The following is a 26423-nucleotide window of genomic DNA, read 5'->3' as shown; positions in this document are numbered from 1 at the left end:
CTCCTCTCAAGAACACGTAGCGGTCTACAGCGGGCGTTGGACCGCTTTGAGGAGTTTTGTGTCATTAACGACCTTAAGGTAAACGTGGGCAAGACCAAGTTTATGGTCTTTACAAGGAACCATCTTGTCCGGAGCTCTGTAAGCATGAGTGGAGTCAACCTGGAACAAGTTGAGACAACGACATATTTGGGGGTTACTCTTGATCGCCGTCTGAGATGGAAAGACCAAGTCGGTGCCCAACAGCTTAAGCTCGCCCGACTTACTGGTTGTCTATTAAATGAACAAAAGAGATCAATTACAAAACGGGTTACCCCAGCACTTAAGATCTACGACACAAAAATTAATTCAGCAATCTTATATGGTGCCGACCTTTGGGGTTACATGGATCTCTCTAGTTTATTTAAAACTCAGTGTAAGTTTTTACGGAATTTAATAGGATTACCCCAATCGACCCCATCCAATCCCCTTTGTTTAGATCTGGGGTGCCTTCCCATTAATGAGATGGCCAGATTTAGATTGGTGGCCTTTTGGAGGCGCATATGGACCTCTCCCGATCTTACCCTTTTTGCAAAGGAACTGGCTGAAGTAAGGTCTATTGGGGGTTCCGGGAGAATTCCTTGGCTCCAAATGGTAAAAAACATTCCAGTAGACATGGGGTTGGAACAGTTGTGGATTTCTCCGAGTACTAGCGCCTTTCCTTCCAAACAGGAATTCAAGGCACTATATTGGGCCTCGCTCCGCCAAACACGTGTTTCTGTCTCCAGCTCCTCTAGTCTCACGGGTAGGTTTCTGACCTTCAAATTGGATCCCTCCCGTGAGTCATATTGGGATGTTATTACCAAAACACTGGACAAGAAACTCTACCATCAGTTTCGGGTAGGAGCTTTGCCATTAAACACCTTCACAAATAAGTGGACTAATGGTGCTACTGAATTCTGTAGATGGTGCCCATGTCATAAGGAAACCGAGGGCCATTTTTTGTTTGCTTGTCCCATCTACTCAGCACCGCGAACTAAATGGCTAAAACCCCTGTCTCAGCGCCTCCCCCTTAGATAGACAGCAGAGGCCATTTGGGTTCTAAGAACCAACACCTCAGAGGTGATTGTGGTGAGCCTAGCCAAATTCTTAGGGTGGGCTTGGATTATCAGGTTAAAAAGCAGATAAACTCCTTGATAGATCCTCCGATGCCCCCACTTTAAGACCAACTGTTTCCATCCCCCTTTAATATAGGATAATATATTATGTATCTTGTATTAGGAATGGTTTTGCTAAATTGTATTTATTCGAATCTCTCGAATTCTAGAGATTTCTTATGTTTTGGACAGGTCTGTCTTTGCATTTCTTGTTGTTTAATAATATTTTAAAAAATGGTATGTTTTGTTTTGTTCTGTTTTGTTTTGTTTTGTTCAGTTCAGTTTTTTTTTCTTAGTTTTGTATTAAGTTGATGCTGTGTTGTTCTTAAATTAAACACTACAAATGCACATTGTTAAGATAATCAAATAATTTTGAATTTTTTTTATAATATGTTATAATGTGTCTTTTATGATGTGTTTTAAATCGAAATAAAGACTATAAACCTGAACCTGAACCTGAGTTACACCATTTGAAAATTAGCCCTTTACTCCTTCACTGGGCGTTAAACTCATTTGGAAGGAACTTTACATTCTTATCATTGCTAAGTCACACCATTGGATAAGGAGTCCCTCCCACCTTTATATTCTCTCTCTAGGGGGGGTTAATGTGTTATTGCTGTGTATAGTGGGTTTCACCAATTTAGAGGCAGCTTCTTACACCACTGCAGAACTGTATCTGTGGGGTAGGCAAAAATGAAGGACTGCGTGATTATCTGTACCAAATAATTTACAAAGGGGAACAGTGAAATAAAGAAGAGGTTCTAAACATCCATATAATTCCAGATACTCTATTAAGAGAAAAGGAGACACTGTTCCCAACACCTGCTGACAGACTACAATGGCAGTTGAACACAGTCCTATAACTCCAGCCACAGACTGGGCTCACCTGGCTCGGCCATGCTAACTGGATCGACTTGCTTCCGCTCCAGACCTCCTCTCCAGTCTCAATCCAAGGCTCCAAGCGGACTAGTCCAAGCCTTTGATGAAATGAGGCCCTCTGTCCTATCTGGTTCTGACTCACTTGAAAAAGGGTCTCTCATCCAAGATGACCTAGGACCTCTTGATGCCTGAGCGCTTGTCCGTGCTGACCACCTGTCTGCCTCAGCTGCTGTCTGTCCAGGATCGGGACCGCTGGGGGTCTGGGTTTCTGCCCCACCAGGTTCCGGTGGGGAGTGAGGTTTGGCCTCCAATGCTCTGGAAGTGGTCCCTTTATTGGTTCCATCCAACTGTGGGGGTGTCCTGGTTCCTGCACCCCATGGCTCCTGGCAGGGTTACAAGTGTCCTCATATCTGATTCTGAGGAGGCTTCACCTCTTGTGTCTGGTGGTTCTGATAGGTCTGGGTCTCTTGGCTCTCCTGACAGATTCTCAGCAGGCCTTGCTGCTCCTTGTCCCAGTACATCTAAACCCAGAGAGCTTCTGGTTGCACCTGATGCACTTGTCACTATCACCATCCTTTCGGAACGGTTCAGAGCTCGAACTCCTTTCCATTCTGATGGGGATTTTGTTCTTCCCAGTTCAGGCGGGGTCTCAGTGTCTTGGGTCTGAACAGAAGAAGCATCTTGTTCTTGGAAAATGTGATAGCCAGCAATTTTGTTACGAGGTGACCTAGCATGTATTAATCAGCCTCGAGATCCACCACCATCTCTGTCAGGTCTGACAAGCCTCTGGCCTCTAGGGTTGCGAGGATGCCAGATCTTCAGATCGCCTTGATTCTGAAGAGACCAGCTCCTTCAACATCTCTGATCGTGGTGGGATGCGAGTTTCCGCACTCATTGGTTCTGATAGGATGTGAGTTTCTGGTACTGCTCTCTCTAGTTCTGATGGGATATGAGCCTGGGTATATGCTCTTGCAACTTCTGAAGGGGTGCTGGCCTGTTCTTTTTGTCTTCCTGATGCTATGTGAGTGTATGTTTCTTGTCTACCTGATTCATATGGAATATAGATGTGTTCTTCTGCCATCTCTGGTTCTGCCGAGATGTGAATATGTGCATCACGTCCCCTTGGTTGAGATGGGATGTGAGTTTGTGCTTCAACCATCCCTGGTCCAGTTAGCATGTGTGTCTGTGCTTCTAGCTTCACTGATTGAGATGAGCTGTGAGTTTGTGCTTCTGTCGTCTCTGCTTCTAATGGGATGGGAGTTTGTACTTCTCTACTTCCTGGTTGAGATGGGGTGTGAGTTTGTGCTTCCTGTCTGTCTGGCTCAGATAGAATACCTCTCGCCTCCTTGCTTCTGTTGAGACATGAGGGTGTGCTTTCCTCGTCCCTGGTGTAACGTTGGCCTGCATGCTCTCCTGCGTGGATGGGTCTATTATTTGCGAGAGGTGGTGACCTGACCCCTGTACTGAATTCCAATCGGTCACGAATGTTGTCCTCTCTATTTACGATGGGGTGTACTTAGTTACCACCCCTCCAGGGTAAGCATAGTCCCTTCACCTCACTGCTGCAGAGATCGGCCCCTCTGTTTTCCCTCCCTCTCTCCGGGCCACCGGCTCTGCCACCCCTGGACTGTGAAGCATCCTCTCTCCGGCTCTCCAGGATGCTCTTGCCATCTCGCTGTCTTCCCAGGCATTTCCCAGGCTCGGAGGTGAGGTTCTAACGAGGCTGGAGTTGAAGACCCTCCAGGCCCCGATGCACCTGGGTTTGTGGGAGAATAGGAGGGGGGCGGGAGGGGTTAGAGGGGCGCTTCCCGCCGTTTGTTCAGCCTTTGGATTGCTGGTTCGTGTCTGTTCAAGGAGGGTCCGATGTCAGTAGAACCACATGGTCAGCGACTAGCTGCCGCCTCCCCCCCAATCCGGCACCCAATACCCAGGAACGAGGACACGAGACGTCTTTACTTTTTGGAAGGCGGGCGCTAGTCGCCCGGCCGTATTTATTAAAGTATGAAATTAAAAAAGGTTTTAATTGCATAATCAACAATTTATACAAAAATTCAGCAGGACATTTAGGTACATACTCTTAGCAACAAGTTTGAGAGCCTGACTTTAACAAAACTCTATACATGTTGTTCCTAACTTATACTAAACATCCTCATCTAGAATTTTTGTACATTTCTGGCCATATGGCAGGGTCACTACCGGTGTCAGGTCCTACAAGCTGCGCCTCCCCTCTGGATGTGCGCATGCGCAGTGTTACCCCGGGAATTGCCCGGTCTACGCCCTGAACTCCATTTACCCACTAAAGGAGGGCCCTTACTCTGCGCCGGTGGCGTCATGAGTCCACGCGCGCGGGGTGGCTACCAGCCTAAGGAAAGCGTGAACTACTCCTACCCGCGCTCCTTTGCTTTGCAGCATCTATTACCTTGCCCCTGGAGTTGTGGGAGTGGCCCGCAGGCTCCTCCCCCTGGGCGGGAACCTCCATAGGATGATGCCCGCCCCCTCAGACCTCAAAATATGTGCTCACCGATAATGACCTTACCGCCACAGGCCAGCATTGTTAACCGACGATCTGGCCTCCCCCTGCCTAGGTCTACCCTACTAGGTTCTCCCTTTAGTAACCCCTTCCAGCCAGGCCCCGACATCATCAGACCACAGGACCCTCCCTTCCTCCGTCACATGGACTCCCGTTACCAGGCAGAGCCAATACACCCATTACCAGGTAGAACCAATACACCCATGTTGGATCATCTGCAGGCCGAGTGGGGGCTTGAAATAATTTGTCCCACCGTGTGTTGATCCCCTTTATCGAGTGATTCAACACCCTGACCGAGTCCCTGCCACCCCGGGATAAGTTGAGACCCTACCACCGTGCCACCCAAGTCCTGAAGACCCACCCACAGTGGAGAAGAACCCATCAATGAGTATTCGCCTCCTTAGTTTGGCCAAATCAGCCCCCCCTAGGTGAAGTATCACCGCTGACAGGAGGTCGGGCTGCTGAGCTATAAGTCCCTGAAAGAAGCTCCTGAACTGACCATGGCACAGACCCTCCAACCAACTCTTCCCTGTCCTGCGTCCAGCTTGTTGTTTGTGCTGGCCCATTGTAGCTCCACCACCTCTGGTGATGAGTCCCTCCCCTGCGTGACAGGTTTGAGAAAACTGCAGCAACCAGGAAAAGACCAAGAAAACATGTGTGACAAATTCCCACTTCCACCGTAAGGAATGGGTAGCACTTACACCTGCCAGGAATACCTGGGCCCTTGGTGTCCTCTTTCTCGATGTTTGCTTCCCTTTTTTGTCCACCAGCTGTTGATGTTGCGGTGTGGAGCACTCCTCCGATATCCGCCCTGGACCCAGCCGTGACTGACGTAAGCATCCCTTGGGCTGTCCACCTGTTGCAGCCATTGTAATGTGGGGCACTCCAGGTATTCACCATGGACCCGGTCATACATAAATTGGAAAGATAGACACACACCATTAGTGTTCCGGCAATAACTGCTGTACACGCATTAACTTACATTACCATCAGTCGCTAGTTTTAGATAATCTTAGTGCCAGGTCACCACACATTAACCCGTCGATGGAAACTGTTAACCCTGGTAAGCTGTAAAATTGGCCTCCAATTTTCACAATCATTGTTCCACGAGAGAGTTGTGCTGCGGGCGAGGACATCGCCTCTTAATCCTGGTTTTCTACCCACGTCTTTATGCATAGGATCTTATGTGTAAAACAAGACAGCCTACTTAACAGTGCAGCATCCCAATCTTTAGCTAAAAGAATTAGCACAGCCCCATCTCCGCCAGGCCATACGCTGGCCCCAGGACCGTTTCCGCTCGCCACTTTAGCTTCTGGGAGATATCATCCCAGCCAACCGGACATGATCACATGGATCCCCAGAACTACCTGATGATGCCGCAACCAGGCTCTTGGGCCCCTTTTAGGTGCGACACCAGGGAGCGTATCGCTATCAGGACCCCAAGTAGTCTGTCCAAAGGCTCTAGGCCCCGTCTCTATGCCATTCGTGGTTCCCCCACCATGTTATTAATACGTGGCTTTGGTACCCCCCTAGAGCTCAACGTATATGGTGCTAAATTACAGTGTGCTAAATAAGTTTCCACACTGTAAATATTCGCCTCAATTCTCATCATAGGCTCAACGTATCTTGTGCCAATTTACTTGTGTGTGAAATAAGTTTACTGACTGAACTAAAAGGGGTGTGTTTAGTACAAATACTTCTATTTGTTGGCATACCCCTGTTCTTTTCCCCTTATTCATCCATGATTTTAAAGACTGGTAAAACAAGCTGCTCTATATTCCCTCATGATGTTGACTCCAACCTATCATCCATGAATGGTCGTTTGGACAGGTGCAGTGATTAGACTGGTGCAATGTCCCCCCTAGGATAATGAACAGCACCACCCATGGTAATCACCCCCAACAATGTTCGGCTTTCCGCTTTGGCTTGCACAGGGAACTGGGACCCGGGAAACTGGCTCTCTGCCTCGTCAAGCCTTACCTTTAGATGTCGTTAATCCCCAAGTTGACCCCAAGAGAGGATGGTATCCCTATTCGTGAATGGTTCCATGACTGTTCTAACTATCACCTAGCAGACACCAATGATAGTCGTTCTATAGTGTCAAAATTTGACTTATGTCAATAGCTGTTCCTTGCGTAAGAGAAATCAGCAGCAACCATGGCTTGGATAAAGTATTGCAAGTGCCTAGAGGACATCAACGAAGCAGGCCAGGACTGTCAACATCCCTCTGATTCTCCAGGTGAAATTTAATGTCACCCATGTAGCCTGAGCTCTAATTTAAGCAACGAATGGTCCCAAACTGAAATCATCAACTGAATGACCTGACGTCTTGAGCGCCGACAAAGCACCTTTTGGATAACCCACGATGGGGCCCGTCCCATCAGGGAGCTGCGTCTGCCTTGTGAATTCTACCAAAGCACAACCCGAGCCTTTTAAAAAGCCCAAGCTCCATACTGATGACTCCCCCCCCAGCATGTGGATGCGATCCAGTTGAATACAGTGAATACTGCCAGTGTTAATTTAAGATAGAGTAAGTGCCCCAGTTTTGAGCTGACTGGACTCTTAAATGCGTGAAAAGCTGGGTAAGTGCTATTTTACCACATTTGTGTTAAAATGGTTACCGGTGAAAGGAACTTTTAAGGTACAAGTCTAATTTCGGCTAGAAAGGCAGCAGCGTGCCCCCTAATATCCTTAATGTAAACAATAGAACACAATAACATACACAAAGTAATATAACAAGAAAATTAAATTTAACAGGGCACATCCTCACGAAATAGTCAAACTGAATCCAACCCAACAGCTATAGGCCAGCGCAGTAGTTTGCAATAATGAAGTACAAACTCCGCAACACAAAAATTAGCAGAACACATCACCCTCACCTTAAAAGTCACACACTTTGGTAACAACAAACCCTGCCTTAATTTACAAAGGACATAACCATGTTCTGTGATCTGGGACATTCTGGTGTGTGTTTAAAATTACTTCACGCTGTCTCACAGATTTATCTTAAACGAAGGGCATTTACATGTGCTTCAGCCTCCCCCCCTCTCGCAGTGCGTATGTCTTCTCTTCCCGCGCATTTAACAATGGGAGTTTTGACCTTGAGCAGACGTTTGGATTTCAGAATTCCCTGCTTTACGCTCCATGTTTCGCTCAGAGGGTCTTTAAAATTGTTTCAATGTGGATCCGGGCCATCTGAAAACGAAAAGGGGGCTGCGGTGCCTCGATGTAAAACATTGTATTAAGAAAACGCTCTAAAGACTTAAACAGCACCTGGCACTCAATAAAATATTATACCGCTGGAAAACGTAGCCCGCAAACCCCCCCCCAGTGCTGTACTTGTGCTCTCGCACCCCGCCCACACAACCATTTTTCCAACTATCAAAACATGTGGGAAGAAACAACAAGTCCATGTGTTAAGGTCCGGTACATCTATAGCAAGCTGTTCGCAGAACCCCTTATCATAACGAGACACCCACCCCCGAGGGTTTAGCTCGTCCTCGCTGGGAAAGCGGGATACTTCAGTTCGAGTTGTAATCCATCTACTTGTATCTGCATTGATGGAATGGATTTTTTGCATCCAAATAATTAAGGGAAACGATGTCGCCGGAACGTACTATCCCTGCTACAGTGTCTTTTAAAAGACGTAGCTGGTTTATGTATTAATAGGTCATGAGCGTGTTAGTGCCGGCAAATTGCGCACAGAGGCGAGAATGAAAGGAATAACACTTCCACACAGGTCGTGTGAGGCTCGGGCGTCATAAGTCAGCCTGTAAGAACTCATCATTTTACCTGGTGGCTCACACAGGCTTCAGGGAGCAGGCCACCCGTTGTATATGCAAACTGTGCCCGCAAGGGAGGGAACTTTGCAGAAGCAGACAGCAACGTTCATGCAAACGGTGCCCCGAAGAGCGTTGAAGAACCCAAGCGGAATTCACACAACCGGAATTCACACAAACCCGCTTCAAAGAGCGGTATAGGATCAAAGAGCATTTACCTGACCGGCCGTAAAGAGCGCTGTAGTAACTGACCGCAATGCTCATACAAACTGACCAGCCGAACTTTTACACAAACAGACTGAAATGCCCGACCACTTTAAAGTGCACATCAGAAAGTCGTGGCAATTGGAACACACTACTGGATTGTTTCATTTGTAAATTTCATGCGCACCGACCGGCTCGGATGTTCCCCTCCGAGTCACTTACTTCGCGTGCTCCCACCTTAATAAATTGTGTTCATTCTGCAACAGTCTTATCCTTCGTATTTTACCATACTCCTCAAGTTACATTCACAGATCTCCCTGAATTGTTTTCACTGTTATTCCCAAAAGTTTGTCTGCCCAGAGTTATATAGGGTTGCATCATTTGAATGTAAATAACCCACAATTTGAACACCAGTTCCCAACTACAAGGAGGCTGAAAAAAGCACTTACCAAAACACACGTGCTCAAGGAGGGTTCGAACACCTGTCTCCTTGCAGGCACGGCATACGCTCTACCCCTGCACTAAACTATGCTGCCGAGTAAATTAAATGTTCTTGTATTCAGAGGTCGGAATCATCTAGGTAAGTGTTGTTTCATTTCGATGTAAATAAACCTTTCAATTTGAACTTGTATTCAGAGTTCGGAATAATCAAGGTAAGGGTTGTGTCATTTTGATGTAAGTAACCCACAACCCACCATTTGAACATCAATCCACAACTCTAAGGAGGCTTGCAAGGCCGCTACTAAACACACGTGGCTCAAGGAGAGTTTGAACACCAGTCTACCTGCACTAAACCATGCTTGCGGGGTAAATTAAATGTTCTTGTATTCCGAGGTCGGACAACTCTAAGGAGACTTGCAAGGCCGTTTCTAAACACACGTGGCTCAAGGAGGGTTTGAACACCCGTCTCCCCGCACTAAACCATGCTGCAGAGTAAATTAAATGTTCTTGTATTCCGAGGTCGGAATAATCGAGCTGAGGGTTGTATCATTTAGATGTAATTAAACCCTCAATTTGAGCAACGGTCCACAACTATCAGGGCTTGCACGGCCGTTCCTAAAACACTCATGGCTCAAGGCGGGGTCGAACACCCTTCTCCTTGCTAGCACGGCATTCGCTCTACCCCTGCACTAAACCACGCTGCCGATTGAAATATATGTTCTTGTTATTCAGACGTCGGCTCGGTAGAGAGCTGTCTTTAACAGTGGCCGCCGGAAGTTGCAAAGCGCAGCGCAGGACCGCACTACACGTCCACGCCGCCGTAATGGGGGGCACCTTTCCCCCTTTATTCCGCCTACATGAGCACCACATAGGCGCCTAGCATGCGCAGGCCCACAGCAAGCTCACCTTTGTTTCGCCCCCAGACCGAGTCGTGCCCCTGCTGGAGCCCTATTCTGGGTTGCCGTGTTGTTCTTGTTCGCCACGGCACTCCATGGACGCCTCCACACCCGCCGCCTCTTAAAGACGATCATTTCCCGGCGGCTGCCCAACGACGCTGGTCTTCCCGGCGACACTGCTGGGCGGCTGCTCCTAGCTCCACGCTGCCGACTCACGTCCCTGAAAAACAAAGGGAAAAGATTAACAAAACAAAGCAGCCCCGAGCGCGGGGCACACCGTTTCGGCGAGGGAGCGTCCAGGGACAAGGGGGTCTCCTGGGCGCTCCCTATCTCTTTATTCCTGAGGGGCCAGGTGGCCCCTCCTCTAGCCCGCCCCCCCTGACCCGGACCCACTTCCCAGGATCCGGGTCAAGGGGGCCGCCAGCCAATCGGCGGTGGGCCGCGCCCCCCAGGGCACGCCCCCACCGCCGAGTGGCAACAAAGGAGACAGTGGGGGCGACGGTCGCCGCGCCGCCATGCGTGCGGGGGGGCCGAGGGCCCCCCCTTTTCAGAGGGGGGTAGAAGAAACAGTAGCATCAGCAGGGCAGGGGGCTGCCCCGCAGTACAGGGGACCATGGTGCTGAGCAGCGAGCTCAGACCTGGGGCATGGCACAAAAACACAATACTTTCACCAAGGGGAGGTAAAACACGAGCTTAGGGAGAGCCCAGCCAAGGGCACGGGGGCATCCGCATGAGCAGCCGGGCTTTGCAAGTTCTCCTGTGGCCAGGGGCTGACAGTTGCAGGGGTTGCTCGCATCTGTTGAGTCCGAGCAGGGGCTGGAGCCAAGGGAAGCTGCCAGTGACTGGTTGGCTGCTTCACGCTGATTCTACGGAGCCCAAGCTGGGCCTGGCAGGGCAACTTGGCAAGGCTAGCCAGGCAGGGCATTGGGCTATTAATAATGTGTAAAACATGGCCGGTCGCTGACGGACGTCGTCGGACCTAGGATAGTCCTTCTCAGTGGCGTCTGGTCTGCCTGGGTCTGACCTGGTATCGGTATCGGATCTCCGATCTTGGCACGAGTCACACCACCACCAGCCCCTGACCCACCCCTGAAACCCGCGCATGCGTGTTGCGGAGACAACTCTGTGTGGCTCGCACCCACTAACCATTTTAGCTTCAGAGGGCAGAGGCCCAGCCGGGCCCGCGGTGTGCACCAATAACTCAAGAGGCTCAGACTGAGGCCCGGCTGGGGCCCACACGTGCGCACTGCACAGCAGTTGCGCACCATTAAATTAATCAAAGTCAAAGAGTGAGCCTCTGAGGACCGGGCGGGCGAGTGCGCGCACCAACATTTAATTAGAAGAGCGTGCGTGCGTGCATGCTGTTTGCTGCCAACATCACAATAAAGTAAGTGAGGGGGCCTCTGGAGCGCCCCCCCCCCCCTACCCACTTCCCTTGCAACTGTGTTATGCCCCTGCCGTGTGCACCCTTTAATTTATTGAGGTCGGCCTTGCCGGGTGTGCCGTGGGCAATGCGCACCATTAAAATCATGCCATAATAAATAAAGGGAGGGGCCCCTGGAGCGTGGGGGCCCCCCACAACGCAGGGGCTGCGGGGGCCTGTGTTACGCCCCTGCTTTTAATGACATGTTTGTACACAGAAGGGACTCCTTGGATGTTAAATTGCAGCATGTCTGGTAATTGACGATGCTGCCTCAGGCTTCACTTTTAAGTTATGCGACCGACTGACAACAGTTTTTGATTTGTAAAACAAAAGGCCAGGGCCCTTGTCAAGAGGCTACTGCAGCTTCCACCACCCATTGCCTCTGCTATTGCTGCTAATGAGAGTACAAACACACCTACCAACCACCACACTCCTATAGGTGTGACAAATTAGACTATTCTAAGCCCCCAAAGCTATAATAATGGCCTGGGTGGAGGTAATTGAAATGTTTTAATGCATATTGAATTAATAAATAACTTTTGTTGTGATCATCTCTAAATAAGACAAACAGTGACACCATATAGCAGACTGTAATAAGTGCCAGTGTTGGCAATTAAGTACACGTGCCAAGCACCGGAAACCACTGGCTCAAATTAAGCAATGACTGACACAGATTATTGTAATTTAGCTGTCATGCCATATGACACGTGCTGCCACTGTGCAGAAAAATAGAATACTTTGGAGATTCTTTTACCACTAGGTTAGGTGCTTCAAGCTAAATTCAGGGAACGCTTTTACTTTACACACAACATTGTTTTATAATGCAGAAAATGGGAACAAATTAGGTTAAACTTGACCCTGCTACACAGCTTCTCAGTAAATCTTAATTTTAATGGGTACAGTACGCATTTTAGTAAGAGAGCTCTTTAAAAGGCAGAAGAGTACAATTTAATATATGCACTGAATGGCCAGGCACAAAGTGCTGCGTCAAACCCTTACTCCAGATTAGTAATTTCAAAGCATGCTCAAATGGTTTATCCACAAGTTTCTTTGCCGAAAGTTGAGAAATGACCATTTCCTAAACTGACTTTGTAAGACAACACCATTTCAGAACATCTTATCCTTAATGTATATTTAGCAGGGACAGCTCCCCGGCTAAGGCTAAGGAGCATTGCCCCACTGAGCTGGTCATAATGGAAAAAATAAAATGATAATAACTCATTGTTATTATCATTATATATTTCCGTTGTTGCTGGGTAGGGGCGGGCGGGGCTGCCTGGCCGGCCGTCTCGGGACAGCTAAACCATCATGCCCACTATGCATGTTCTCCACGCAGACTGCATTACAGCCTGTTCCCGTCTTCTGAGCGCCAAACCATGGCACTCCAACCAATCACAACGCTGCATTGCAGTTTGGAAGCCTGGTACGTCCTGCTCCTGATTGCTGTCCTGGAGTCCTGGAAGCAGGCAAAGAGGACTGAGAGGCGGCGACACACAGGTAAGTGTTTATTTTTTTCATTCCCTCCCCTACCCACTCCCCCTGCGTCTCGCTCAGCCCCACCAACACCGCTGTAAAATAGCAGCTGCCACTGATATTTACCTTCACTGTCAGATCATATCATATCAAAATTATTTGGTTTGGTTATTGGGTGTCCCAAGTATACAACAAACACAGCAAAAACAAGTTCTTAAATTCAACTCATTTCACATTGATTTAACAAATCCATTGTAGCCTTATGAAATATACAGTTAAAATCCATTATTCATACTAGGATTATTAACAGCCTACAAATTCGTAATCCTCTTCCTGTGGTTCTGTAATTCTAATATAAAAATTGATGTAGAAATGTAAAATCATGTAACAATCGGTTATAGATGATGGAGCCAGTATAAACTCAGCTGTTTGTGGGTTATTATAATATTCCCTGAAAAGATAATATTTTAAATATTTGCAGTGCATTTTAAGCATCCTTTGCACACAAAAATCACGATTCAGATCATGAATTTCAGTGTTACAAAGAAGGCAATAACACTCTGACCGACTGATCACTACCCACTCACTACCATGCACACCGAGTTTGTAAGTACCATTCACACGACACATACCAACAACTACAGAGCAACAAACTACTCTCCACTTAAATACACATAATCCAGACCTTGCATTCTCTGCTCATCCCCTACATTCACACAATTAGTCCATCATATTAACATTGCCATACTGCTTCTTTCATCCCTAGTCTCCCATCTCCTTTTCCTCAACTTCTACAGTAACCATAACACCACTCAACATTGTATTGCACCTTCCCCCTCTCGTCAGTATACAACATCTCCACTTTCCACTTCTGCACATTACATATGAATCAAACGACAACAGTTTTGCAATACCTGGTCCTCATGAAAGTCAAAATACTGCACTACTCTAACATCATTATAAAAAAAAGTATATTTTGACTCTTTAAATCATGGGCTTTTATACACCGTATCATATCCCCCTACACCAATGCACAATATCACAAGGCCCCTCAACACAGCTCACAACCCTATACTATCCATAAGTGTAAACAGCTTCAGTAAGTGGTAATTACTAAAACAAGAATAATATAAATAAAATTCGTTTTTTAACAAATGGCTGACCAATAGTTGATCAACTTAAGATCCCTCTCTGCATGTTAGGATGTCACGAATTTAGGCTAGACTGCAATATTTCAACCCGTCTTCTCCACAGACTTTGATCTGATACATAAACAGCTGACCATCCATACATCAGATTGTACAACAGACTAGGAACTACACCTCCGAAGACAAGACTTTCTGATGTAGAATGTATGAAGTGCTGAAAATACCAAATATCTTATCCAGTATTTAGAGGGTTCCATTGAGTGGGGTACTCTCATATATGGCATACTAGGGGTACATACACACAGGAATAGGGTGCTAGGACCATACCCAAATACATATGATATTATGACTCATTAAGGACCTCAAGTAGTAGCCTGAGAGCATAGGCCGATCTATCTCAAGGAGAACAGGAGATCAGCCGACATGACTAGATGCTGACCCCGGCAGGCTAGAACAGCTTCTAAAGCCATTACAGCTACTCTCTGCAATGACACATAGCCAGTACAGTGATACAACACCTGATAGCAGCAAGAGTTCCATATGACTGGACTTGAATCACGTGAATGTTGGCTTACACAAATGACTATAGGAACTCAGTGTATCTGGGCCCGCCGGAATAACTCTCCCACGACATTCAAGTGACCCAGAATGAAAGTTATACAGTAAACAATAATGACCAATAAGTTATCCTACCGAAATGTATGTACTTATTTAATTACTTATTTTATAGTGTTAATAATTTAAGCATTAACATGCGACTATAGGTGCTGTGCATAATTTTAAGATACAATTTGTTTTTTTTGTAAAACATTTTTTATTATTGAGAAATAAACATCAGCAATACAATGACATTTCAGAGGAAGCAGTACATTAGGCCTCGTGGGAACTGTAGGTGAATCACAATATACAGAATAGAATGTGGAAAGTCTAGGGTGAAGGGGGATCTTCGATATTGGGCGTCAGGGGAGGTTGACATATATCTCCTCAATAGGAGTTCCACAAGCCCCAAACACGAGTCCATTTTTTGGGACATCCACGGGCCACGTATGCAGTTTTTTCTCGAAACATTTCCCAATACAAGTCTTCGTCCCTGTCTCACACTATAGGAGCGATCAGCGCTCCCCATCGCTGGGCAATGTTTCTCTTGGCTAGCATTAGTCCCAACGTCACCCATTGTATCAAGCAGACATTCAAATCTGTTGGCTCCCAAATGTTTAATAGGCACCTGCGGGCTTCCATACGAAGTTGCACGGACAAGACAGTATTAATGATGTCATGAATATTGCGCCAATAGGGTTGGATCAGCTCGCATTCCCAGACTATATGAAGGAAGGTTCCCAGCTGGCCACATCCTCGTCTACAGTCTCCCTCATCTGCACCAATTGAGTCCCTGATACATATGCCCTGTGTAGGATTTTTAGTTGGACAAGTCGGAGACAAGCTGGTATCGCCACCACTCTGGGAGCGGAGATAGCCTCCTGCCACTCCGCGTCGTCCATCTCAATGCCATCTCTGGTCCACTTCTCTTGGAGAGCCTGGAGAGGATCCGCGATGTTGTTGACCAGCATTTTGTATATCAGTGAAATGGTTCTGTCAGGAATGTGGCCGTCTAATATTCTATCTTCTAATGGGCATGATTCCGGTAACTTGATCCCGGGCTGTAGGTGAGAGCTTAAAGCGTGTCTGACCTGCGTGTAGCGGAAGCGTTCCGAGTTGGCCAACTTGTACTGTTGCTGCAATGCGGCGAATGACTTAATGTCTCATTTTTCCCACGGATCGCCTATATGGGAAATACCTATGAGAACCCATTTGTCGAACCCCTTACTCCTCTACAGATTGCCCAGTTGTTTGGAATCCCATAGTAGTGTTGCAAGTGTTAGCTTATTCCCCCAACCAAGGCATTTAGTGGCCGCGTGCCAGACGTGTACTGCGTGTTTAGGGGAGCCCGTAAGTGGATAGCGCTGGGGCCTGGAGTAGAGGGCTCTGTTAAAGTTCCCCCTAGAGAGGAGACATCTATCCATGCTATAACCTGGGTCTCCAGGCTGGGCGTAAGTGCAGTGGTTAATGGAGGACAGCTGAGCCGCCCAATAGTACAATTTGATATTGGGAAGGCTGATGCCCCCATCATACCAGTTCAAGGAAAGCTTACCTAGGGCGATACGTAGTTTGCCATCCCACAATATATCCCTTTGGAGGCCCTCTACTTCTCTGAAATAGGACGCGGGAATCAGGTCCAAGGAGTTCTGGAGGGCATGCAAGAACCTGGGTAAAGACATCATTTTAAAGAGGGCAGCCTTCCCTAGCAGGGAAAGGGGGAGCAACTTCCATCTATCAATATCTTTACGCAGCCTAAGCAAGGAGGGTAGAGGTTTTGAGAGTAACAGAGAGAGGGATCTAAGGAGAGGAAAATACCCAGATATTTAAAACCGTCTGTACAGGTCGGTATAGGACACCCACGTGGTGGGATCGGCGGTTCACCCGCCACCACGAACAGGAGGGACTTGCTCTAGTATATGGAGTAGCCGGAGTATCTACCAAAGATCGTAAGGATAATGCGGATGATTTATTAATGTTTTTGAAGGACGCGGGGGAGGCGCTAGAGGGAGCGGCGGGCTTACTATCAGCGTTCGGCGATGTCTCAGGATTACGGGTGAATTGGGCTAAGACGTGCTTGTTTCCGATGAGGCCCGGGGGGGATGCCCCCTCTTGGGTCCAGAGAAGTGCGCTGGGAACCAACGTGCTTGGTATATTTAGGAGTACGTATATATCATGATACTAAAGACATGCTAGAAGGGAATATAGGAAGATGCGTGAGAGCCTTAAACTTGTGCACTCAGGTTATATTGAGCTGTTATGTTTGTACTAGTTGATTCAATGCCCATTAGATTCCCCATGTTAGACTAATGTTCTGATTTGTTACCTTTGCCTTAAATTGTAAAGCGCTCTGATATCCTTCGGGATCAAGTTTGCGCTATATAAAACTTTATAAATAAATAAATCTAAAACCACAATCAAGGATCATCTTGAAGAGGTCAAATACAGGAGAATGTCGTCAGCGTAAAGGGAAATACGGTCCTCCCATTCCGGAGACCAGCGCATGCCCCGAATCATCAAGTCCCTGCGTATTCAAGCTGCCAACGGTTCTAGCGCCAGGGCAAATAGGAGAGGGGATAGGGGCATCCCTGACAGGTCCCCCTACCCAACTCAAAGGTGGCTGATTTTTTTATAGTTAACCACCACCTGGGTCAGAGGTTGAGAATAGAGTAGCCGCACCCATTGTATGTATTTAGGGCCGAACCCCATTTTCGCCAACACTGCCCACAAATATGGCCATTCGATGGTATCAAACGCCATGGCAGCGTCTAAAGAAACTATGGCCGCCGGCTCCAATATGGAGGCCGCCCTGCCCAGAACACCATGCACCCTACGCAGTTTAAGTGTGGTGTTGCGGTGGGGTATAAAACCAGACTGATCCGGGTGAACCAGGGTCTCAACCACCGAATTTTCAGATACAACTGATGTAAAACCTATGTGTTAAGATTACAGTACCATCCTAAGGTACAATAGTTTTAATTAGTATAATGAATAAGTCCCCAGACTAAAGACTAAGCAAAGGGCTGGAAACTAGGCAAAGCTGCAAAGTAGAATGTATGTGTGCCTTGAAATTGGGAATGCAGTTCAAATTCAGGCACAACATAATAAAGGTCTATGGACCTGATTTAGAGTTTGAGAAATGGGTAACTGTCACAGACATGACGGAGATTCCACCAGCATTATTTCAACTGCATTATATCCCGAGGCACTTCTAACACGACGAATGGGATATATGTCACATTTGCAGTGCTTAATTTGAGCCGGTGGTTTATGGTGCTCCGCACCAGCACTTAATTGTCAACACCGGCACTTATGATAGACTGCCACATGGTGGCACTGTTTGACTAATTTTAAAACATGCACAACAACAGTTGTTTCTTAATTCAGAATATCCAATGCGATAGAAGTGGGCCACATTATGCAGCAGGGTTGAGTGTAAAAACAGGTCAGGGACAATCAATATTTGCCCGGCGGTATCGCCTCTTTAACCCACAAAATATTAATCAATGAAGAGGCAGGCGCTGGAGACTGGAAGGCAGGAAACAAGGTTTATTTTCTCCGGAGGAGAACACATCAGTTCAGACAGCCAGTATCGTCACGAGGTGCTCTAACCGCATCTCAGAGGCCTGGCCTCTTATACACATTTTCATGATCTTTATTGCAGGTAACACATTCTTGTAATGCCTTGAAGTATGAAAGGACATCCTCTGAATCTCCCCTTCAGGCCCGTTCCCACACACATTTACAGTTGAAGTCCCCACCCTGGTCACAATAGGTGATGATTATCGCGGTTGGACATTCCGCCGATTCACGGAATGTGTGGGGTGGATCGGATATCATAGGGTGGAGGCTTTGATCAATTCGAGGGTCCTTTAATTGGGGGAAGCTTCCTACTGTACGGGGGGGGGGGGCAATAAACAGTATCCGCAGAGCTAGGTGGCGGCCTGGGAACGAGGAAGACAAACGGGCACACAGGAAAGGGGGTTTGTATCAAAGAGCCTGGGACCATGAAAGGAATGAAAGGGAGGTGTCGCGCTGGGAACAGGATGGGGTTCTGAGGCAGAGCTGCGCTGAAGAGGGGGTTTATGACCCAAGGCATGCGAGAGCGGGGGGGTTGTCAGCGTGCGGGCTTTGCGAGGGCGAAGGGCTATGCTGGGGGCCAGTGGCGTGCAGAGGGTGGTTCTGATCGAGGCACCTAAAATGGCGGGTGCGCACGACAAAATGTGTGGCATCAGGGGAAAAGGCAAGATGGCGCAGATAATGTTTACCAAACCGTACTAATTTTCCACATGAGTAAATTATGCGGCAAGAAAAGGCAAAATACATAGGATAATGCGGCACATTTTGTAATAGTATTAATTTATTATTTCATCATTTTTTAAATTGGTAATGCTGTCTTGTCATTGGTTGCACCTCATTAGTACCTGTTTAACCCCTAAACATGGCAATAAGCAATAGAAAGGTGACCACACCAGTTTTGCAAAGGGACTTCCACCGTGCGGCAATATGTGTTGCTGCATTTTCATTAACGTTTGAACTGTTTGAGCTAGAAACATTTTTTGGGGTTAATATATGCAGATTATGTGGCAGACGATGGATTATGTGGCACATGCGTCAAATTATAATTATACAAAAACCACCCCGGCTGCACATTCACATAATTCCAGTGGCCCTGAATATATCTTAAAAATGACTAATACCTGCCTCCCAAGCCATTCTGATCGCTTTGGGGACTGGAACAGTGTGACTTGTCACACTTGGAGGAGTGCGACGGTTAGTTGTTGTGTTGGTACTGATATTGGCAGCGGCAATGGGTGGTGCAAGCTGCAAACGGTCTCCTGACAAGCGCCCCAGCACTTATTTTTTCACAAATTAAGCACTGCACATTTGCAATAGAGTAACCAATCCGCTACACTCTAAATCAGGCCCTAAAACCGGTTGTAGTAGATTGACTGGATTGAGTAGAGTGGTAAAACGATGGTATTAAAACTGCCATGTATCCCCGTGCAACTGAGTGTAGTCTGCAATACATGGCATAGATTTGTGAAACAAGCACTATATTGGTGATCACAGAGAAGTAGCTTTGTTATGAAAAGTGTAACGTTGGTACTTACAGATATTTATAAAAGGGGTATTCAGAAATGCAAGAGCATTGGCAGTGGGGTATGTTTCCCTTCAATCCTCTTGCCAATAATAACATTTGTTCGTTCATGGACTACAATAAGCCTATTTATTGTATATGTGAAATACTTAAGTATAAGAAAAGGCACGGAAAGGCACTATAGAATATTCTCGGTACAAAGTGTCTTCTTACCGTTTAAAAAGAGCCATTATCAGTGCATAATTAGCTGTCAATGACAGAGATAATGGAATCCCTAAGCGAGGTAATTTTACCTTTAATGAATCAGATTTTTCTATTTACCACGGGGAACAATATAGGTATTCTTTAATAGATTATAGGTTAATTTTATCTTGCTTTGATTGTTAATCATTGTCAGGCTTTTGGATGTTTAGGTGAATAAAACCTTTTACAAATCTGTGCTTTTGTTCATTTTTATAAGAGGAAGTGACACATGCGAATGACACATCTTGGCTTTATGACCTTGGCTTTATGACCTTTGGGTTTGGTGAAAGGCAACAGCATATCTTTTTCGTTGTAATAATCATACTTTACTAGTATGCTTCCTGAAAAATATCAAGCATTGGCAAATCCAGTAGGTCTGGCTTATAACTAAGAGTGCACCTTCACTGACTGTTAAGTTTGCATGTGCGGTATTGTGAATAGGTGGCGGGTGAATGGAAGAAGGAGCCAATGGCTGGATGAATGTTTGCTGCTATCCATGCAGTTACTCATCCATGCATGCCACTCATCCTGGCATTTCTCCATTGAGTTATTCTTTCATTCACCCACTAATTCAAACATAACATGCCTACACACACAAACACACACACACCACACTCACTCACAGACCTATTGGCTTTGCCAATGCTTGTCTTTTATTGTCAGCTGCACTGTTTGGTCCTCTTACAGTGCTTCCAAGAATCTGCAGGAAAGACTCCTCATAAAACGAATGAACATCTGTAGTGAAACATTGAGACCCATAATGATGTCTGGCCATTAAAGACTGTTGAACTCGTTTTGATCTTGGCGTTGTTTCCTCCAATAAAGATTACTTTGTTGCTGCTAGCTATAGTGTGACCTAAATATTGTATTTTGATTCTACAGAGCGGGGAACACACTTCCTGAAGACCTCATCAGGCTGAGGTGAGGCTAAGATGAGCATAACCAGCGACGAAGTGAATTTCTTGGTGTATCGCTATCTTCAGGAATCAGGTACCTTGTTAACCACAGTTACTCTTTTTTATGTCTCAATTCTTTATTAATGTTTTTTCAGAATCAACCATACAATGATCAGCAATCAAATACCTTAATAAATACAAGGAAAAAATAAAAAGAAACACCCTTTGAACAATATTAGATGTGGGCAATGACATTGATAACAAAAAGAAATAATAACAAAAAAGCACACAAAAAAACAAAGAAATAGTACAAATACCTTGATTACACGAGTATATGGCCACAGTTACTCTTACTGCAGATCATCTCACGTAGGTAAGGTGTTACTTCTTTCCCGCATCATTGAAGTACAGTTGTGTTTTTGGAAATGCATGATGGTTTTTTTTCTCTTACAAAAAGCCATGTTGCATCCGAGCCACATGTTTCAAGAAAGCGTTACACAATGTGTGACTCAAAAGTCTCACATACAACCTAAAAACTAGCATTGAGATGACTATTGTGCCGCATATGAATAGACTGCTGGGCAAGGTTTACTATAAGCAAGTGGTAACTTTGCTACCCTGAGCTTGAGACAGCAGGCCTAGGGAATTGAATGGGGCAGCCCACGCAGACCCTGAAACTGCAATACAGTAGGGGCAAACAGAGGGTGTATCATGTTCGACAGAATGACGTAGTCTAGTCAAACTGTGTGTGCACTGCTGCAGCCTCACCCATACTGTAGAGGAATAAAGGTTGGAGAGGAGCAAGGGAGGTTGATCGCTAGTGATTGACTAAAAAATACACGTCATGAATGTTCTATCGAAGCACATAGTATGATAGTATTAATATACACTCAGACTAGGGGACACTTGGATTGGGGTTCGTCTGTTGACCATACCTTGAATTTGAATAGCGCTCTCCTACATCCAAAGCATGGGATAGAAATTATTTAGCATATTTTTGTGGTTCTAATATCGTTTAGTAAGTATGTAATTAGAAAATAAAATAAAAAAGATGCATGTCTATCCTTGCCACTATGGCCCACATTCAGAGTTGGAGAGGAAAGTGGGGTAGTAATATTTGGCCAAGATTCTATCCCATTTGTTGGCCATTGTATGTTTCAAGGCCGAAATGTGAAATATGCCCAAAACAATTCTCCAGAATTCCAGGTCTATTTCCTCTCACTTTTCCCACCTGCTTTCAAGTGTGAAATTTAATCAGAAAAGCAGGTGATTTTCCAGTTGCAATTTTGAACCTGGTAAAACGTTTGATTTCCTGGCTTGATAAGTGCACAGACAACCTGCAAAAATTACCTCATAACTCTGAATGAGTGGCTAAGTAGAAGATCCCGGCTATTATTATTATTGTTGTTATTATTATTATTATTATGATTTTAATGGTTTCTGGAGATCATGGGCATTCATGCCTTCGGTACAGCATTGGGTGCACGCTCAGCTCTGAATCACACATCAAACTATGTGTCTCCTGTTGCGTTCACAGCACATTGATCTAAACATGTTGATTTGAGCATTAATAACAGGGCTAGTTGTGGATATTGCATTTAATGTCAAATAAAGCACCACATTAGTGCTTCAACCACCAAAGAGATACTCCTTCGGGAGTCAATTCTAGCGCGGTACAAACCCACAAATAAATAAATAAAGAATGTATTTTGCTTGTATATATTACACAGAGCACGTCTTCCATTCCAACAGTTATCCATTTCCAAACTTGGGGCCAGATGTACTAGAATAGTGGTCCCAAAAAAGCCACCAATTACATACCTACCTTTTGCACCCAGTATTTTATTTTTGCAAACTGAACTATGTACTAATAGGTCGCAACATAGAGTAACAAATCATAGGTGTCACAGAGCAATCTGCCTAATTAACATTTATGAAATGGGTCAACCCCTTTGTAGTTGGTTGCAATCACAGAGATGGTGGCTTGCAAGGGACAGCAGACCACCATCCTTGGGATTGTATTCCAAAACTGTTTTCTGTTCTAACTAACCAGAGTTCCTTAAAGGAAATGAGGCTGCTTTTCCAACAAAAAAAAGAATTTATGTAAAGCTTCATTGAGAGGAGTCAGAGGTTCCCTTCACCACTATCTTTTCCCCCTGAAGGTGCCACCCCGATTCTCAGAGGAGAAGGGGTTCAAAGGAGACACATCCCTATTTGCGTATCTGGTGCTACCCCAACTCGGGAGTCAGTAACTGAACAATGATTTGTGACTGAATTAGGGGTGCAAACCATTGGTATATTATTGACTCGTGATTTGTTGTTATTGTTCTTTGTGATTTGTATCGCGCCCAATCACCTGCAGGTCTCTAGGCGCTCGGAAATCGATGGTAAGAACAATAACTCGGCAATCACAGAATAAAAAGGCATCCACTAGCCTATATAGCCCTCATAATTCTTCTGAACAGCAGTGTTTTAGCACCTTTCTAAACCGTAGGAGATTCCCTTCCCTGCGCAGCGTCTCAGGTAGTGTGTTCCATAGCTGAGGAACTAACACAGAGAAGGCTCTCCCTCCCTTGGTTACAAGTTTGTACCGGGGACAGACCAATAACTGAGAACCTGAAGATCTAAGAGTTCTCGTTGGACTGTACACCACCAAGCGATCTTTTATATAGGCGGGTGCCAGACCGTAAATTGCCTTGTGAGCTGTGCACAGATTCTTAAATTCCACTCGCTCTTTGATAGGGAGCCAGTGCAGGCTCCGTAACAGGGGAGATGCTTTAGTTCATCTTGGGAGCCTGAAGATGAGACGTGCAGCATCGTTCATGACGACCTGTAGCCTATTTGTCAGGGTTTTCGGCAGGACGAGATAGAGGGCATTCCCATAATCAATCCTCGAGATAACAGTGGCTGCTACGATTGAGCGCATCATGGATTGAGAAAGGACGGGGGCTAGCTTCCGTAGCTGTCTGATGATATTGGTACAGCTTCCCACCACCGAAGAGATCTGACTAGCCATTGATAGATCGCAGTCCAGTTTGATCCCCAGGCTCTTTACATTCAAGCTAGGTTTTGGAGCAGGGCCTAACTCTACAGGCCAGTAAAGGTCACACCATGGTGAGGTGGCAGATGGAATCACCAATACCTCAGTCTTATCTGGGTTGATTTTCAAAAGATTTTCCGTCATCCATTGTACAGTGTACCTCAAGATGTTCTGGGCTTGGAGTTGTGCGGCGCTTGTGTTATCGACACTCAGCAATAGCTGCGTGTCGTCCGCATAGTTGAATACTGTGCAGCCCATGCACGCCAAGGAAGCAATCAGAGGTTGCAGGTAGAGATTAAATAGAAGTGGGGACAGGGCCGAGCCCTGAGGCACCCCACAATCTAGAGTCCCCACCTCAGAAATTTCGTCCCCAAGTTGTATCCTTTGAGTCCTTCCCAAAAGGAAGGATTGCAACCATCTGAATGCCAGGCCTTTGATCCCGAAGTCACCCAATCTCTCCAGCAGCAAAGTATGGCTGACGGTATCGAACGCCGCTGAAAGATCTAACAAAATCAGGGCGCTCGGTTTCTTACCGTCAGCCATGCCTCTCAATTCATCCAGCACCGAGAGCATAACCAACTCGGCGCTGTGATGAGCTCGGAACCCTGCCTGTCGTTCATGAAGTAGGTTGTGAGACTCCAGGTACATGGATAATGATTTTAATACATGCTGTTCCAGTATTTTTGAGAGGAATGGCAGCTGAGAGATCGGCCTATAGTTCTTTAGCACTGCGGGATCCGCGCCTGGTTTCTTCAATAGGGTCTTACACGTGCTTCCTTAAGTTCAGCTGGTAAATACCCTGTTTCCAGGGATCTGTTAAGGAGGGAGATAATGCATTCCTCCAATAAGGGGCGAGCTATCTGAAAAAACCTGGGTGGACACGGGTCTGCTGGAGATCCGGATTTATTTCTGCCCATCAACTGCTCCAGACTCAGTGTATCAATCTCTGGGAACAGTGCGATAGTACAGTCAACCGGTTTGTGAGAGGCTGTTGGCATAGCCATCCCATTTGCCAAGCCACTCTTTATTTCCTGGATAATAGTTCTCACTTTCTCCAAGAAGTACCCCTGGAAGACATTGCAGTTTATGGGAGACTGAGAGCTTTCGGGTTTTTTACTCAGCTCCGACAAGATCTTGAAGGTCTCTTTCTGGACATTAACTGCCTTGCTTAGGCGGGACTCGTAGTATTCAGCTTTAGCTAGAGTGATAGTTTTTTTGTATAGATTCAAAGAGTTTCGATAGAGGTACCTAGCTGTGTCCTGTCTGGTTTTCCTCCATCCTCTTTCCAACGCTCTAGGCTTCCTTTTATGGTCCCTCAATGATGACGTAAACCATGGAGCCCCTTTACCAGGTCCTTTTATTCGCTGTGTTCTTGTAGGTGCTATCTGGTCAATAGCCTGAGTCAAGCTCCGCGTTAAATCCGCGTATTCCCGGTCCAGATTACAACCCGGACTCGAAGGCTGATCCATTGGCGAGAACACCTTGGACAAGGTTATCAAATCGACCTCTGCCCATTTACGGGTTCTCCTAACTTCCGGTGGTAAGTTATTTATGTGGCCGTTAATACGTGCCTCGCAGAGTACTAAATGATGGTCAGACCATATGCATGGGGCAACGTCTTTAAGGGTCACATTTGGATCTGTGGTCCACACCAGGTCAAGAACATGACCTTTAATATGTGTGGAAACCTCCACGAGTTGTTTGAAGCTTAGAGCTGCCATCATGGTGTCCAATTGGCGCATAGGCAGGTCCCAATGGGGCTTATTCCAATGAAGATTAAAATCTCCTGTTACTACGATTTTTGTATATCGGGTAGATAAGTCCGACATAATGGGCCAAAGGAGTCATAGAACAGTGGGGTTGCATTGGGTGGGCGATACACTGCTAGCACCACCCAACAGAAGTTGTTCAAGGTGACTTTTACCCCAAGCAAATCAGCTAGGTCGACTGTCTCTGACAGCAGTCTTTCCACTAACAGAGCCTTTTTAAAAAGGACCGCTACCCCTCCCCCGTGAACTTCCTGGACGGTTATGCCATATAGCATCATAGCTGCTAGGGAGAGCGGCAATGATGTCAGGCATCGAGCTATCGCCCATCCAAGTCTCTGAAAGGGTCAATATATCTATATCGCTATCCTGAAGCATATTGTAGACTTCCACATGGTGGCAGTGGAGCGAACGGGTGTTTAGGCTAGCTATTTTTAGAAAAGAGTGCAGCCCTGAGGGGGTCACAATATGGGGTAGAGATATCGCGTGCTTCCTGAGATTCATCAGGGTTGCATGATCTAAGCGTGGCTCACCTTTGTCCAGATTGCGCAACTCCTCCGAGGAGTATATACGCCGTTGGCCAGAGGTCCCCGCCCCCGGGCCCGTCCGTGCGCGGACGGGCGCAGACGGGCTGGACTCTGGCGTGACTCCGGCGATGCTCTGGCGAGTGCGCCGCGCGTCAGCATGACTGGCTTAAGTACCGGTCTAGCGTCCTTGTGACGACTAGACCGCTCAAATCCTTAGCCCTCACACAAGATGTCCGCCGTTCTGACGGTGTAGTGCAGTTTCGAAGGGAAAAGGGACCCGCTCCAAACGCGGTGATCTCACAGAATTAAGTGCCGGTATGCGGCAGGTGAATGATGAGTTTTAAAAACAA

At 46.4% G+C, this 26423-nt stretch overlaps 1 protein-coding gene and 1 pseudogene across 3 annotated transcripts in view; one reads left to right on the top strand and one right to left on the bottom strand.

Moving 5' to 3' along the window:
* The window catches only part of LOC144772966 (F-box-like/WD repeat-containing protein TBL1X), a 952308-nt gene that overhangs the window by 655048 nt on the left and 270837 nt on the right, over nucleotides 1–26423 (top strand). For all 3 annotated transcript variants that reach the window (XM_078657676.1, XM_078657675.1, XM_078657677.1), the window contains one exon: nucleotides 20727–20834. In XM_078657676.1, the coding sequence (XP_078513802.1) occupies nucleotides 20777–20834 (58 nt within the window). In that variant the 5' untranslated portion in view covers nucleotides 20727–20776. The remainder of the gene's footprint in view (nucleotides 1–20726; nucleotides 20835–26423) is intronic.
* Nucleotides 1991–10477, bottom strand: LOC144773819 (uncharacterized; annotated as a pseudogene).

Source organism: Lissotriton helveticus, chromosome 8, assembly GCF_964261635.1.
Source record: "Lissotriton helveticus chromosome 8, aLisHel1.1, whole genome shotgun sequence".
NCBI classification, from domain to species: Eukaryota; Metazoa; Chordata; class Amphibia; order Caudata; family Salamandridae; genus Lissotriton; species Lissotriton helveticus.
This window is presented reverse-complemented; position numbering and strand designations above follow the sequence as displayed.